This window comes from Helianthus annuus, chromosome 1 (assembly GCF_002127325.2).
Source record: "Helianthus annuus cultivar XRQ/B chromosome 1, HanXRQr2.0-SUNRISE, whole genome shotgun sequence".
In the NCBI taxonomy this organism is placed as follows: Eukaryota; Viridiplantae; Streptophyta; class Magnoliopsida; order Asterales; family Asteraceae; genus Helianthus; species Helianthus annuus.
The window spans coordinates 51,152,356-51,169,230 of record NC_035433.2 but is presented as its reverse complement, the minus strand read 5'-3'; the positions used below and the strand labels follow the sequence as shown (position 1 = coordinate 51,169,230).

The following is a 16,875-nucleotide window of genomic DNA, read 5'->3' as shown; positions in this document are numbered from 1 at the left end:
TAATCACATGATACAACAAAGCAAACATACCAGAGTCACCGATTAAGAGGAGCTTGTACAAAAGCGTTCATCGAGTACGATAAGAAACCCTAGGAGATCTGTTTCTTCTTCTGATGATAGAAAATGTGTAATCATGTTCAGTATGAGAAAATATATAAAACGAAATAAAATTTCTGAATAAAAAAATAGATCTTACATGATTATTCTCTTCTTCAACCACTCGACGGTACATGTGTCACACTCCAACCGATGGCGGAATCATTGGGGCGCGGCACTAGGCGAATCAGATTGCTCAAGAGAATCCATAACAACTAAATTGTGATAATATGTATTACATTCGTTATCCCATACTAACAAATAATACAATCACATAAGTCATCACAGATTTCTTGTCCTCTCGAACGATTCTAATCCGACAACCTAGATTTTTGGTGAGTTTCTAGACTTCCTAGCTTGATTGATGTAGACTTCGACTAAACCTGCAACATACGTTAAAATAATGTCAATACAAAAGTATTGGCGAGTATACAGGTTTGATATGTAATAGTATAGTAGATTAAAAGTGCTGCGAATTTCCACATGCATAAACGTAATACACGACATATATACTCACAAAACTGATACCACCAGCTAAGTCCTCGATGCTCGATTCTTCGATGGCATAACTAGACCCTGTCGGGCGCAATAGTACTATACTAGTCGTGGTGGGACGTCACGAGTATAAGTCCTAGCATACATGCAACTAGCATCACGTATATCTATGCAAACAGTTATTCGCAAGTGAAAAGTTTACTAATTAAATCATTCGTTTGATAGGTTCGATTTATAAGGAACGTATGTTACACCCAAAATTCGATAAAAAAAGGGGTCAAGTATACTCACAGTGCGTATTTGGTTGGATTGACGGGATAATGCCTGAGAATGCCCTGATTTCAGACTAATTTCATGAGTATTGGATAGCGCGTCAAATGATAACGGAATACACGAAAACGGATGGTAATTAGATCAAAGGTTGGCCCGTGCGGAGGGGCCGTCCGATCGGCTGGCCTGTCCGATAGGCTGGCCTGTTCGATAGGCTTGCCTGTCCTGTCCGATAGGCTGGCCTGTCCTGTCCGATAGGCTGGCCTGTCCTGTCCGATAGGCTAGCCTGACCAGCTGTATTCGACAATTTTGCAAGTTTTTCGGTGGTTTTGGTCGAGACGTTTGCTGGGACGCGTTAAACAACTGAAATTCCACCAAAACCGGCTTGTTCTATCAGCCGGGAATCACCCCGTTCCATCAGAACTCGCCTTTCTTGGCGGTTTTCCCTTGTTTAACCCGAAATTGGTTGTTTCATCGCTAGGAATCAGATCTTTGACCAACACGACACTAAGAATGAGTAGTAGGTCGGTTTAACCTCCGATTCCACCGTTTTTGAATACTTTGAGAGTAAAAGAGTTGAAAGAAAGTTGGAAAATCATCCTTCAATCCTTTTATTCGCGTTTAGGTGTAGATCTGATGTGAATATCTTGTTGATTCTTGTGGAAATCCTTTAGATCTGAGTTGTTCTTGGTGGAATGAGGCCAACACTTGAAGTTCATAAGAACTCCCTGATGACATCATCCTAGAACACCTCATATCCGTTGATTTCACGGTTAAAAGTTGGAATTTGAAAGATAGAAAGGTGGGTGAATGCATATAGATCAAGGAAGTACAAGATTTGAGGTAGAAACTTACAAGAATCACGAGAAATTGAGAGGAAAGAGCCCTAAAGCGTGCTGGTCGAGTGAGAGCTCCACATCAAGGCTATTGATGTGAAAGTGGAGGTATTTATAGGCAAGAGAGGAGAGGAGGTAGTGCAGTGAGTCGGATAGGTCGGCTGTCCGATCGAACAGGACGGCTGTCTGACAGGACGGCTGTCCGATCGAACAGGACGACTGTCCGACAGGACGGCTGTCCGATCGAACAGGACGGCTGTTCGACAGGACGGCTGTCCGATCGAAGTGCCATTCGATCAAACGCCTCCGGCGCTTTAAGTTTTGGCGTTTCGTTTCAATCGTTAAGCGTTGCGATAGTTTGGTTACACATTTTCATATATTTATATTATTATTTATTTATTTATTATAATTAATCACAAAAGGGTCGTATATATGTATCTATATATCCAATATTCGGTGCGATGACCGAGTTACGCGTGCCTTCGAGTGCGTTCTTCGATGTGATGTGCCACAAGGATTATCGGGGCACTACTTGCTCGTATTGGCGTCATCGTCACGATGGCTGGAGTCATGGTACTCACCCGAAAGTCCTTGTTAGCGTTGATTGTTTGTATTTTGACACCTCACGGTTATCGAGGAGGGTAGATTAAGTCCTCACTCACGGTTATCGAGGAGGGTAGATTAAGTCCTTGTTATCGAGTGGGTTCGAGCTGAAACTCGATTGTCGAACCATCGTTTTCTTGAAGATTTCTTTTTGTCATTGCAAAAGTTTTAAGGAAATACTGGACTTATGAAACTTCCATTGGGCACAGAGCTGAACTGATTCGATGTTCCTCCACGTCGTAAGAAAATTTCACTTGTCCAATGGTTTTAATCAAAATTTTATAAAAATTGGTTTTCTTTAACAGTACGGAAAAATAATTTACATCAAGCCCATACGTGGCACTTTCCCACGAAAGTTTGTTAATATGATTAAACACTTATATATAGGAAGTACCAGCGGGGTATCCACCATGTTTTGCCCATATTACCTCTGTTTCGTGAGGCGGTGTCACGCGCGCCGATAAGACACAGATAGAATTTCGTTCCCTCGGTCCAAGCGGTAAGATGCTAGACCGAGTCATGAATAGAAGCGGGTCGTATGCAAACAAAGCATAGATAGCGAGTGCGAGTAGTTCGATCATACGAAACATTGATATGGCACACTGGGTTAGACGACGATTGATAAGCGATGGCGGATGACGCGAGAGTTGCTAATATGGTAAAAACCACCTTTCCCATATTAGTTTTATCTCATGAAGCGATGTCATGTACCCAAATACTACACAAACTGTGGTGATTCCCACGCGATATTCGATGATCTGAATAGCGATAAGCAATAGACCTTAATAAATGATGAGCGACGATTGTTGCATTGCGAGCGATATGCGATTCGATTGAGTTGAATACACCACAACCATTAACTAATATTTGCCTGCATGGCCTTTTTCAACGAAAGTCTGCCAATATGGTTAAAACATTACCATGTTTCGACCTTATTGGTTTTGTCTCGTGAAGCGAGGTCGTGCGCGCTAACATAACACTTATAACACGAATATCTATGAGTGATGGAGACATGCGATAAGAGTATCGAGTTGATGAAATAGGTGCGAATTGCGTTAAAGCGAAAAGCGACGAGTGGTTTTCGATACTCGTCTAGCAATCCACAATAAGCGATCCACCCCAGGCGGTAGAAGTTCACACAATGGCTGATAACCAGCGGTAGAGATTGCGAGGTAAACACAAGATGCGAGTACTATTTCAAGCCATATATCGAGTGATTTAGATTGCGAGATAGATCTAGCAAAACTGCGATCGAGTTGCGTTATAGACTTACGACCAGTCTTGCGTTGCTCCAATTGCTCTTCGGGGTGAACTTACCCAAGTCCATCGATGTGGCAATTGCGTTGCGTACGCAGAATTGCGTGAAGTCTCGCAGTGTTGCGACTTAGTTTTGTTACGCCTTGCGATCGATTTGTATTGTGTCAAAATAATCATAATATTATAATAGGTCTAATAACGTCCAACTCCACATGGCACTTTCTTCACGAAACTTCGGTAGTATGGTAAAGCACACCTTGCGTTACCCCTACTACGTATACCTTGGAGGTACCACGCTTGACCATGCTTTTAAACGTTATGTCACCATTAGAATTTCACTACGATCTCCGTGCACTGACCAAAATAATCCCGTGTGCACCCGCGATTAGTTGTTCCTTGCACGTCTATCGTACCTCGTTCTAAGAGTGTTGTAAAGGAAGAATACATTGTATAGTACATAGTGCTAACGTTTAGATGGTGCGCGAGCATAAGAGAAATAGAATCCACATGCGACGATAGATGAAATAAGTTCCACACATAAAAGAAATGACGGCGATAAGTCGTATTATTACAACAACATTAGAAGCAAAATAATGTTGCTGTGGAGGCCTTCTGGGGGGACTGCGGTCGTTGCTGAAATTCCTCAAGGCTGCGGCCCTGCGCGACAGTTCTGCGTGTGATGACCATACTAGTGGCAATTTGTGCAATAGTGACAATTTGCTTCTGGCGGGTGATGATACGTGCACGTGAAACACAGGGGATGGGGCCCATTGAAAGCACGCTTCAATTAAACTGGGACTGCTCGGAGAGGTTCTGGTTGTGACAGTCTAGTTGTTGCAGAGTCTGGGCTCTCGGTCTTTCGTTTGCGGCTAGGTTGTGCATCCTGAGATGATGCAGTGTCGTCGTCGGATTCGCTTGATGATTTGACGGAGACATTGTCGAAGCAATCCTTAGAAGAACCTTCAGAGGAGTTGTCGGATGAATCATCGACCGATTCGCCAGAGGAACCGTCGGAAGAGTTGATGATGATTGCTTGATGCGCTTGTTTGACAGGCTTCTTGGAGAAGAACCCGTCCAAGACTCGTTTGCTGTTGATCTCTGCGGCTAAACGGTAGGCTTCTTCGATGGTAGCAGGTCTTGCAGCTTCGACAAAATCACCCACACACTCAGGTAAGCCGCGGATGTACTTTGGAATGGCTTTCTCTGAAGTGTTAACTTGACTTGGGCAGATTGTACTAAGCTGCTTAAACCTTGCGGTATAGCCAGCATTGTCACCTTCGGTTTGCTTGATTTCCCAAAATTTGTTTTCTAGCTACTGGACTTCGTGAGGGGGACAGTACTCTTCCTTCATGAGTTCCTTCAGCTCATCCCAAGAGAGGGCGTAAGCTGCGGAGATCCCACGCTTGTTGCGTTCGGCGGTCCACCAGTCGAGTGCTCGTGATTAAAATACTCCGGTAGCGCAAGTAGTATGGAAGCTATTAGGACACCCACTTTAACGAAGGGTGACTTCGATAGAATCGAACCACTGGAGTAGTTGGGGAACACCTCCTTCACCCGTGAATTCCATCGGGTCACAGGCTTTGAAGTGTTTGTAGAGAAAGGTAGATTGCAGCGCTTCCGTCTTAGAGTCCTTCGCGGCTCGAGAGTTACTGAGAGAGTGCACTTGAGCGACAATTTGAGGAATGAGCTTGACCACTTCCTTGATCACAAGCGAGGCAATCCTCTTATTGGCGCTTCGTTTGGCTCTTCTCCTAGCTGTTCGTCTCGAGGCAGAGTTGTTGGAAGGCATCTAGACAGAGAGAGATTTGGAATGAGATTCGATCATAATGATTTTGAGTTTACGATACGGTTGAGTGCGATCGAAACTTGTAATGTGCAATATAAATAGACTTCACATAGGAGTCACATAGGAGCCACGAAACTTCCTAGATTCTCACACAATAGTTTGGTTGTACTTAGATATAAATAGTTGTAGTTTAGAATGCGCGAGGACGCATTGAGAGAGAATGCGAGAGGAATCAGTCAATTAGACATTAGTTTTGTTGCGAACATTCGGTCTTTGTTTTGGATTGCGATGGTTGTGCGAGTTGTGCGTTTTGTAAAATAGGGAGCGAAAAATCGTAGTTAAACACACAAATGTGGCTAAGTTCATCGAAATGTAAGGCCAGTGAATCGTAGGCTTAGTAAAGTACTCGGAGTGCCTCGGGTGTTTAGGCGTCGACTGCCCAAGGTAACTCAATCATACCCAACAAGTTTGTGTACACGCGTTGACTTTGAAGATTTATGCTTCCACTGGGATGCAGCTCATGGCATTCGTCCTCCTAGTCATCGCGCGGCTCAAGTCATTGTGATGGTCGAGTCCCTGGTGAGAGCTTTTTAGAAATATTTTAGGGAGTGGAACGGCTCATTAAGGTACGAGTTTCACCCCTGACTTAACGGTTTCGTTCCCAGTTGTGGTTGTGCTCATCGAATTAATCCGAGAGCTCCACTAGAATTTCGAAATGGAGGCTTTCGTCGAGGTATGGATGTCACTCCTAACTCAACGAAAGATTCTCGCGCTAGAAAAATGCGCTGAGTGAGAATCCTATCGAGAGTTATTGGTTTTCACACCTGGTCTCGACTGGATCACTCATTTGTGAGATGCGAGTATTTTCGAAAACATGTGTGTTGTGTCAGCCTTAGGAAAGGCTAGGTAGTATTTCAGCCTTAGGAAAGGCTTCTTTGTGTGAAATTGTAGTATGCGGGGTTCACACAAAGTCGTAGTCTTTGCAATTCCGATCGAAAGCATTAGGTAGGCGCAATACAAACCCCACTGGGTTCGTACGAGGCAGCCTGTGGGTGCTTAGACTATAGACTAGGTCATTCTCTAAGACGTCGACCCGGACTAGGTCGAGTCTTGCCTAATTCCCTATAGTTATGGCTCTGATACCAATCTGTCACACCCCAACCGATGGCGGAATCATCAGGGCACGGCACTAGGCGAATCAGATTGCTCAAGAGAATCCATAACAACTAAATTGCGATAATATTTATTACATTCGTTATCCCATACAAACAAATAATACAATCATATAAGTCATCACAGATTTCTTATCCTCTCGAACGATTCTAATCCGACAACCTAGATTTTTGGTGAGTTTCTAGACTTCCTAGCTTGATTGATGTAGACTTCGACTAAACCTGCAACATACGTTAAAATAATGTCAATACAAAAGTATTGGCGAGTATACAGGTTTGATATGTAATAGTATAGTAGATTAAAAGTGCTGTGAATTTCCACATGCATAAACGTAATACACGACATATATACTCACAGAACTGATACTACCAGCTAAGTCCTCGATGCTCGATTCTTCGATGGCATAACTAGACCCCGTCGGGCGCAATAGTACTATACTAGTCGTGGTGGGACGTCACGAGTATAAGTCCTAGCATACATGCAACTAGCATCACTTATATCTACGCAAACAGTTATTCGCAAGTGAAAAGTTTACTAATTAAATCATTCGTTTGATAGGTTCGATTTATAAGGAACGTATGTTACACCCAAAATTCGATAAAAAAAGGGGTCAAGTATACTCACAGTGCGTATTTGGTTGGATTGACGGGATAATGCCTGAGAATGCCCTGATTTCAGACTAATTTCATGAGTATTGGATAGCGCGTCAAATGATAACGGAATACACGAAAATGGATGGTAATTAGATCAAAGGTTGGCCCGTGCGGAGGGGCTGTCCGATTGGCTAGCCTGTCCGATCGGTTAGCCTGTCCGATCGGCTGGCCTGTCCGATAGGCTGGCCTGTCTGATATGCTGGCTGGTCCGGTCCGATAGGCCGGCCTGTTCGATAGGCTGGCCTGTCCTGTACGATAGGCTGGCCTGTCCTGTCCGATAGGCTGTCCTGTCCGATAGGCTGGCCTGTCCTGTACGATAGGCTGGCCTGCCCTGTCCGATAGGCTGTCCTGTCCGATAGGCTGGCCTGTCCTGTCCGATAGGCTGGCCTGTTCGATAGGCTGGCCTGTCCTGTCCGATAGGCTGGCCTGTTCGATAGGCTGGCCTGTCCGATAGGCTAGCCTGACCAGCTGTATTCGACAATTTTGCAAGTTTTTCGGTGGTTTTAGTCGAGACGTTTGCTGGGACGCGTTAAACAACTGAAATTCCACCAAAACCGGCTTGTTCTATCGGCCGGGAATCACCCCGTTCCATCAGAACTCGCCGTTCTTGGCGGTTTTCCCTTGTTTAACCCGAAATTGGTTGTTTCATCGCTAGGAATCAGATTTTTGACCAACACGACACTAAGAATGAGTAGAAGGTCGGTTTAAGCTCCGATTCCACCGTTTTTGAATACTTTGAGAGGAAAAGAGTTGAAAGAAAGTTGGAAAATCATCCTTCAATCCTTTTAATCGCGTTTAGGTGTAGATCTGATGTGAAAATCTTGTTGATTCTTGTGGAAATCCTTTAGATCTGAGTTGTTCTTGGTGGAATGAGGCCAACACTTGAAGTTCATAAGAACTCCCTGATAACATCATCCTAGAACACCTCAAATCCGTTAATTTCACGGTTAAAAGTTGGAATTTGAAAGATAGAAAGGTGGGGGAATGCATATAGATCAAGGAAGTACAAGATTTGAGGTAGAAACTTACAAGAATCACGAGAAATTGAGACGAAAGAGCCCTAAAGCGTGCTAGTCGAGTGAGAGCTCCACATCAAGGCTATTGATGTGAAAGTGGAGGTATTTATAGGCAAGAGAGGAGAGGAGGTGGTGCAGTGAGTCGGATAGGTCGGCTGTCCGATCGAACAGGACGGTTGTCCGACAGGACGACGCTCCGACAGGCCGGCTGTCCGATCGAACAGGACGACTGTCTGACAGGACGGCTGTTCGATCGAACAGGACGGCTGTCCGATCGAAGTGCCATTCGATCAAACGCCTCCGGCGCTTTAAGTTTTGGCGTTTCGTTTCAATCGTTAAGCGTTGCGATAGTTTGGTTACACATTTTCATATATTTATATTATTATTTATTTATTTATTATAATTAATCACAAAAGGGTCGTATATACGTATCTATATATCCAATATTCGGTGCGATGATCGAGTTACGCGTGCCTTCGAGTGCGTTCTTCGATGTGATGTGCCACAAGGATTATCGGGGCACTACTTGCTCGTATTGGCGTCATCGTCACGATGGCTGGAGTCATGGTACTCACCCGAAAGTCCTTGTTAGCGTTGATTGTTTGTATTTTGACACCTCACGGTTATCGAGGAGGGTAGATTAAGTCCTCACTCAACACCATCGTGAGTGTTATTATTTACAAAAAAAATAGCTTGTAATAGCGATAGAATATGCGTAATTATTCGGTTATACTTCGATTTAGCGATGTATCCGATATAGTTACATTATGATCCGAATCTCTGGTGCTAGGCGTAACGAGTAGTACAACGCACAAAAGTGCGGGTTGTTACAACATGATTTAGGGTTTCAACAGCAGATGTATCCAATAGAAGTAACCTCTGTCGTACATTGTTGAGGAGATGAATATGAGAAGAAGAAGAAGAAAGATAAACATCAGAGAGGATAAACATCGATCGGAATAGAGCAGAGCAGAGAGAAAAAGAAAGCATTAGCCCTAAATGAGTAAATGAGGGATGATATAAATAGAGGAGGGCAGTGGTACTGTTGGGCGGGAAAAGAGAACCGAGAATGCCCTAATTAAGTGACACGTGGCCCAAATAACTTTTATTTATTATTTATAATAGATTGTATTTTCGTCCAACTAATACTCATGTTATGCAAAAACCATTCTACCTGTATATCCCAAAAAATGTCTTTGATGATAGTCAAATCAAATTTTAGTACCCGCCTTTTGCACTTGCATTACCAAAAAAATTTGGTTAGATGCGAATTGACATGATTTATGATTATATATTTAGGGTGGGGATCAAATAGGAAGTTTATTTTAGCTATTAAGGATAGGAAGCAATAGGATTATGACATGTGGCAAATTTTAAAAGAAAGAGAAAGGGTATTTTAGTCAATCTCATCCTTTCTTCATCCTTCCCTCCCCAGTTACTTCAAAACCCACCATCTTCAACCTTTTCTTCACTTTTAATCTCAATAATCACTACATTATAGTGCGATTTTCGTCATCAATCAATGATTCAAACACCCGATCAACGTGTTCTTCAGATTTTTTTGAAGAAAACCCAGTTTAATTTCATTCAAAATCTCGTTTTTTCCCGTGATTTTGAAGATAATCACTCGATCCGTTCGATTCAATCGCTGATAAGTGTTTCTATCATTCAAATTTCGTCAATCGATGAAGAAATCGGCTTCGATCCATGTAAGAAATTCTTTAATTTCATTTTTACGATCTGGGTTTTTGATTTACTCATTGCGTTTTACGATCTTCGCGGAGGTCCAGGGGCAGCGCCCCTGGTAGCAGGGTCCCAGGGGCGGCAGCCCCTGGCTGGGGTTGAGCTGCTTTACTATCTCAGCTCGGAAATTTTTTTTTCGATTAAATTGCTTTAATAAAAATATTTTTCTGGAAAATTTAATTTTCCAGAAAATTAATTTGCCTCTGCCCCATGAGAAAAATTAATTTTCTGTAAATTTGCCTCTGGAAAACTGCATTCGTAGACAGTTTTATGCCATTGCGTTTTAGAACTGCATTCCTGGTTCAGACAATTCACAGACAACTATTGTCCTGGTTCAATGCGTTTTAGAGAGAACACTTTCTTTGGTGTTTTTATGCCATTGCGTTTTAAAACTAAGACATTTTTATGCGTTTTCTGGTCATTGCGTTTTAGAAAAACACAATTTTTAACTGTTTTTAGTCATTGCGTTTTAGGTAAAACACATTTTTAGGTGTTTTCAGTTCATTGCGTTTTAGAGAGAACACTTTCTTTTGTTTTTTTAGGCCATTGCGTTTTAGAAAGGAGACATTTTTAAGTGTTTTCTGGCCATTGCGTTTTATAAATAAGACATTTATTTGTGTTTTTGGTGCATTGAGTTTTAGGTAAAACACATTTTTATGTGTTTTCACTCCATTGCGTTTTAGAAAACAGACATCTTAAATGTTTTCTGGTCATTGCGTTTTAGAAATAAGACATTTCTTTGTGTTTTTTATGCATTGCGTTTTAGGTAAAACACATTTTTATGTGTTTTCAGTCCATTGCGTTTTAGAAAGTACATTTTCTTTTGTGTTTTTAGGCTATTGCGTTTTATAAATAACACATTTCTTTGTGTTTTCTGGCCATTGCGTTTTACAAATAAGACATTTCTTTGTGTTTTTGGTGCATTGCGTTTTAGAAAATGTCATTTTTTAGGGTTTTTTTTCTATTGCGTTTTACGCAACTGGGTTTTCAAAAAAAAAATTCTAAAATATAGCAATGGTATACTCGTTTTAAAGATAAAAAATCGCTCGTTTTTTTGGTGCAATTTTTATAAAAAAAATAATGTCGTATGAAAGAGTTATTACCGTTAAAAAATAGGGGAAAATTGGAGGAGAGAGAAACTATTGGCTTGGATTGACTAGAATACCCCTAAACAAACTCACACACCTCTTTTCTTCCCTTTAATTTCCATCATTTAATCTTAGCCCTTGATTAACTAAATGGATGGTCAAGATCACTTCCTAACCTTCTTAGCCAAATAAGCTTCCTATCATATCTCCACATGCAGGTACACTACATGACTTTGAATAAGTTATTAAAGTTACAACAGTTTAGTAAGTTTTGACATATATATGACAAAAAAGTTGATGGAAAACGAATGGTTCTTTTATCTGTTGAAATCTGTCAAATGAATCAACAAACAAACTGATCTTTTTACACAATTACAGTATTCATTACTCGATAATCTTTTGAACCGCTGAGGATAAAATCAGCTTAAAACAAGGCTCTTGCCAAGAATTATATCATCTGTGCTGAAATCGGCTGCTTTTCTAAACGTTCCACGACCAAAATCCAGGTTATACGAGTCGGTCAAACCTTCAACCAACCCGTATTCAGGTACGATTCCAAGCTCCTCTTTCGCTTTCTCCACAGATGCAAAGAAATGCTGCAACACACAGTTTCATAAACACATGTATTTTATTTGGTACGGGCCAAAACAATTTTTATCGAACGTTTAAATTTTATTATTAATATGATTTCAATGCGCTTTGGGGCTTGACCTGTTTCCGTTTTTAGCTATGTTTTTATTTGACCCGCTTATAACTAGTTTGAGATGATGGTGAGTGGTGACATAAAACAACCCATACATAGGTTAATGGGTCGAAATTGCCACCTTTGATAAATCTTGTGGGACCCGTTGGTCAAACACGATTTGACCCGTTTATAATCCCTAAATTAGATTTGTGTTTAGTTCTTAAATAATCAGGACTTGCCAATGAACGGGTTTAAAAAACGATCAATAACAGAAGTCAAACAAAAGGTTGACTTTTTCCAGTCAAAGTATAAGTTCAAGTTTACGGATTTACCTGGTCCCGGAATGGAAAGGCTTTCTTTTTCCCAAAATCAAACTCCTTAGGATTATAATGAATGAGCTCAGGCTCAGGGAATCCACCAGCCTACAAGGGGTAGATTGGGAATATCATGTTATAAAATCATAAATTTTACATTTTGTTATTATAGGAATAAAGTTATCTTACCTTAGCACAAGCCCTTGCTAATCCATCAAAGGTAACATATCGATCTCCTGATATGTTGTAAACTTGCTTGCTTGCTTTCGCATTCCCCAAAACCTTAATAAACGCTGTAGCCAAATCCTGCATTTGGTCAATGTTGACCCGTCAAGACCGTTTTGACTTTTGTAGCCAAACAAGCTTATTACTTCATGATCGATTCTTATAGTTACTAACCTTTACATGACCAAGTTGGGTTACTTGTAAACCCGAGTTGGGAATTGGGATGGGTCGGCCCGCTTTCAACCTATGGAAAAACCATTCTTCGACAGGGTTGTAGTTCAACGGGCCATAAATATAAACGGGCCTTATAGAAGTGTAGTTAACACCCTTTGATTCTAATAAGGCTTCTGTTTCAAGCTTCCCCTTGTGTCGGCTTTTTGGATCAACTGCATCTATCTATATAGCAAACACAAATAGCAATATCAAATTTGGTACCATGTCGAAACGGGTGGGTCGGGTTAATCCACAAACACCTTTTATCATTTTCTTTTCTGAATCCATTAATAGTTAATGTGTTTAAAAGATAATTATTGTCACAGTTATAATCTAAGTTTGAAATATGGACGGCTTTCTGCGTTGTTAATACACTTTGGTTGACTTTTAACCCGTTTGACTTGCTTGACCCGTTCTAATATTAATGCATAAAAATGTTAACAAACTGACCTCACGATGCGGTAAAAGGTCAGATTTAAGGTAAACACCGGCTGAAGAGCAATATATGTACCTGTAATTTAGTAAAATAGTAAAAATATGAACAAAAGTAAGTAAGTTGTCATTATCATCAAATGATTCTTACGTGATTTTACAAAGTTTATGTTGATGACTTACTGTTCTAGATTCGGCAATGCATCTAATATAGGCTCCACCTCTTCTGCCTCACGCCCTTGTAAAACAAATCGTTTTCATAAATTATGATAATTACGTAGCGTATTGAGTACCGAGCATGTGCTATGAAAGACATGACTAATTTACTATAATACATACCCTCTAAAAATCATCATCATCATACTCAGTAAATCCCACCAATAGCAAAGCTAAGGTAGGGTCTGAGGAGGGTACGATATAGACAACCTCTACCCCGTAGAAATAGAGAGGCTGCTTCCGGTGAGTCCCCCGGCTCGATAGTAGTTTTGCATCAAGCCTTGGACATAAGGCACATAACACTCAGCAATTGAGACAAAGGCCGATTAGTACATGTACCCCCTTGTCTTTTGGTTATCAACGTCACCACATGATGCATGATTAACCATCCCCCTCTTTAAACGTTATTTTTACGAAATTAGTAAAGTAACGTCAAATTAGTACACTTTCACTTTTGCCCCTGAGCGCCCACACATATATACATTTTATGCGCATACCGCAAGCGGGGCGTAACACAATACCCTCTAAAAATAAAAACAATAAAGACTATGAAAAATTAAATGTAAAAGCTTAAAACTTTATATAATTTTTACACACCATTTATATCATAGACCACATCAAAGCCTCCAGCAGCAACACTGGTCCTCACAAAATCATAATCCTTCCTATCACCTTTCAAGTGCAGTATCTATAACATAAAACACATCATAGTTACTTGGGAAACAAGCTACTAAAATGAAAAATGTATACTTATAAGATGACTTATTGACTTTGTTATATAATTCTTAACAAACCTTGGATTTAAAAGCATTGTAAGCGTCATCTGCTTCACCGGGCAAAGGTTGTGTGACGGGTGCTTTTCCTCTAGTGAACAAAGTTACCTGCACACGATAAAACGATAGTCCAAAATTTATGAACGGTTTTTATGATATGATGTTATGGGAACTTGCAAGATTAATCATGTTAAACTTAACCTGATGGCCCTCTTCAACAAGTTTTCGGGAAAGAAAGATACCGATGAAACGTGTGCCTCCCATTACAAGAATTTTCTTGGAGCTTGATGCTGTCACATTCAAAGCTCCTTTCGGTTGACATACTTTCCTCTTATACTGCAGCATACATAACATTCAGTTACTTTGACTTTTTGAGTCAAACCTGGTACTTTAAAGTTTAAACTCTAATTTTAGTCAAAAACTTCAAAGTTCAAAGTTATTACTTTTGTAGTTCAAGATTGATCTAGATTATGAAACTAATTAAACACCAACAATCTTGTAATCAATAGCAATCATAACTTATAATCAAACAATCCCCATTTTGACTTTTGACTTCAAATGTCAAAATTCAAGATTGATCTTGATTCAACAATACCCACAATCTTTTAACCACCAATTATCATTCCAAGTTCATAACTTTTCAAGATTAAGCAATGCATGAGCACCCCAAATTCAAAGTTTAAAACTTGACAATGGATTTGAGGTCAATTTAGAGATTAAAAAAAAGGGTAAAAGAGTACCTGAATGGAGGTGATGAATTTGGTGCCACAAAAGGTGGATTGAGAAGAGGGAAGAAGTGAGACAGAAGGGTATTGTTTGAAATTGTGCTGCACTGCTGCAACACCACCTGCCATTGAAGATGAGGATGAAGATGAAGATGAAGATGAATGAAGGGTATGTTTAATGATGGTGTGAAAACCATATCTTGATTGTGAGTCTCAGTTGAAGGGAAGAAGGATAACAAGTGACCCCACTTTTCTTCTTTGGGTTCTGTCCATGAACTACACTCTCACACTCTCAACCATATCTTTCTTGTTTTCTGGTTGGCCTTTTCATTTGCTACAAAACAAACATCCAACATTTTGAGTTATGTAGTTATGGTTGAGTTTTACATGGATTGAAAATCATAAAAATGAATATTGATACCGGTTTTGATATACTGATACCGATAATGTTGATGTTCACCGGTCGATACCGACTCGGTTCTTAATCGTACCACTATTTTAAATAAAGTTTTAAATAAAATTTATAACAAAAAGATTTTATAACCGGAACGTCAAGAAAAATAAATAAACACAAACACGTTTTTAGTTTTCCTAAAAGAAATTAACGAACGAAAGTTATAAGAGACCAATAAAATTATTGGGTTAAATGCGTATATTATGATTTATAGTATAATTAGGGCTGTCCAAACTGCTCGACGATCGAAGATCGCTCGACGATCGCTCGAAAAATGCTCGAAAAATGCTCGTTCGATTCCCGCTCGGTTTGTAAATGAGCCGATCGGATCGGTTCGATTCAAATTCAATCCGAGCATGAGCATACCTCCGCTCGCTCGTCGATCGCTCGGTTTCGCTCGAATTATTTTTATTAATAATTAATATATATATTTTTATATTATAGATTTTACATATTAAAAACCCAAAAAAATAAATAGCCCAAAAAAACTAAAAGCCCAAATAACATTCAACTTAATATTTAATATATATATCTAGTATCTAACATTCTAACCCTAAATCTATTCCTAAAAGAGAATTACCTAATCAGTCGTATATTCAATCGCCGCTCTCTATTCTCGTCCCTAATCAGTCTCCACTGCATTCTCCACAGTCACATTCTTCGTCTCTCCGACAGTCCGACTCTCTAATCTCCGACACACATATCTTCGGCCGCTGTCTCTAGTCTCCGAGACTCCGACACATCGTCTGCAAGTCTGCAACATATCGCCCGCTCCTGAGTCCTGTGTTCATTCTGCAACAGTTCTTCGGAGTTCGGACGGTCTTCAATCTCCAGATGGGTCTGATAATAAATGAAAGGTATTTTTATAATTGACAAAACCTAAAAGTTGTTTTGTAATGTGTATAACTTAATGGTTTTGTTTAATGCTTGTGTTTATAGGTTATATGTTGATTTGAAGTTGAATTTTGTGGATGAAGATGAACAAGCTTAAAGGAGAAGTTTATGTTATGGATTTTGAACTAAATGACAATTGTATTCGCACTTTATTCTGTGTTGCTTTTGTATTCGCACTTTATTTTGTGTTTCTTATGTATTCGCACTTTATTTTGTGTTTCTTGTGTATTCGCACTTTATTTTGTGTTGCTTTTGTATTCGCACTTTAAGTTAGAATTTGTTTTTGTTGAATGAAGCCTTATTATTCAATCGAGCGAAAACGATCCGCTCGGTTTTTTTAGGATTTGATAAAAACCGAGCGAAACCGAGCCGATCGATTCAAATTCAATCCGAGCATGAGCATCACTTTTGCGATCGGTTTTACAAATTTGATCCGCTCGGATTGGATCGGTTGTAATTCAATCCTAGCATGAGCAGACCCTCGATCGGATCGGATCGGATCATGAACACCCCTGAGTATAATATGTGAAAATTAAACTATTAGATTAGAGAAGTATATTATTTATAATATATAAAATAAAAGTTATGAAATTAAAGCTTAAGAAAAAAATTTGACAACATCTTATGAAGAGTGAAATGTCTCTCACAAACCATATTTATATACTATTAAATTGTAACATATGTATGCATCTTTGGTTGTACATTATTGATAAATGTTTGTAACTTAATCAAATAGTATGCACTTTTGTTGTAAATTATGCTTAAATATTTGTACCTTAATCAAATAGTATGCATCTTTGGTTGTAAATTATGCTTAAATGTTTGTACCTTAATCAAATAATTTGTATGCATGTTTGGTTGTAAATTGTGCTTAAGTGGTTGTACCTTATCAAATAATGGTTTCATTACCTTACCAAATTCAATTTGT

General features: G+C 39.8%; 1 protein-coding gene across 1 annotated transcript; it reads right to left on the bottom strand.

Annotated features, from left to right (window-relative positions):
- Positions 1-11,276: 11,276 nt before the first annotated feature.
- Positions 11,277-14,933, bottom strand: LOC110866430 (chloroplast stem-loop binding protein of 41 kDa b, chloroplastic). Its single transcript, XM_022115581.2, has 10 exons — positions 14,615-14,933; positions 14,076-14,210; positions 13,896-13,982; positions 13,699-13,789; positions 13,069-13,123; positions 12,904-12,964; positions 12,415-12,636; positions 12,205-12,321; positions 12,034-12,123; positions 11,277-11,612 (listed from the first exon to the last, which is right to left on the bottom strand). Exons 1-10 carry the CDS (start codon positions 14,726-14,728, stop codon positions 11,436-11,438), a joined length of 1,149 nt encoding a protein of 382 aa, XP_021971273.1. The 5' UTR covers positions 14,729-14,933; the 3' UTR covers positions 11,277-11,435.
- Positions 14,934-16,875: the final 1,942 nt, after the last annotated feature.

Bases quoted from the DNA above. Each gene is read 5' to 3' on its own strand.
- LOC110866430 (XM_022115581.2), bottom strand. From the start codon at position 14,728: ATGGCAGGTGGTGTTGCAGCAGTGCAGCACAATTTCAAACAATACCCT. The intron at 13,790-13,895 runs GTTTGTTAAGAA...TTTATGTTATAG, and splicing joins ACAATGCTTTTAAATCCAAG to ATACTGCACTTGAAAGGTGA. The intron at 12,637-12,903 runs GTCAGTTTGTTA...TTTGCTATATAG, and splicing joins ACCTTTTACCGCATCGTGAG to ATAGATGCAGTTGATCCAAA.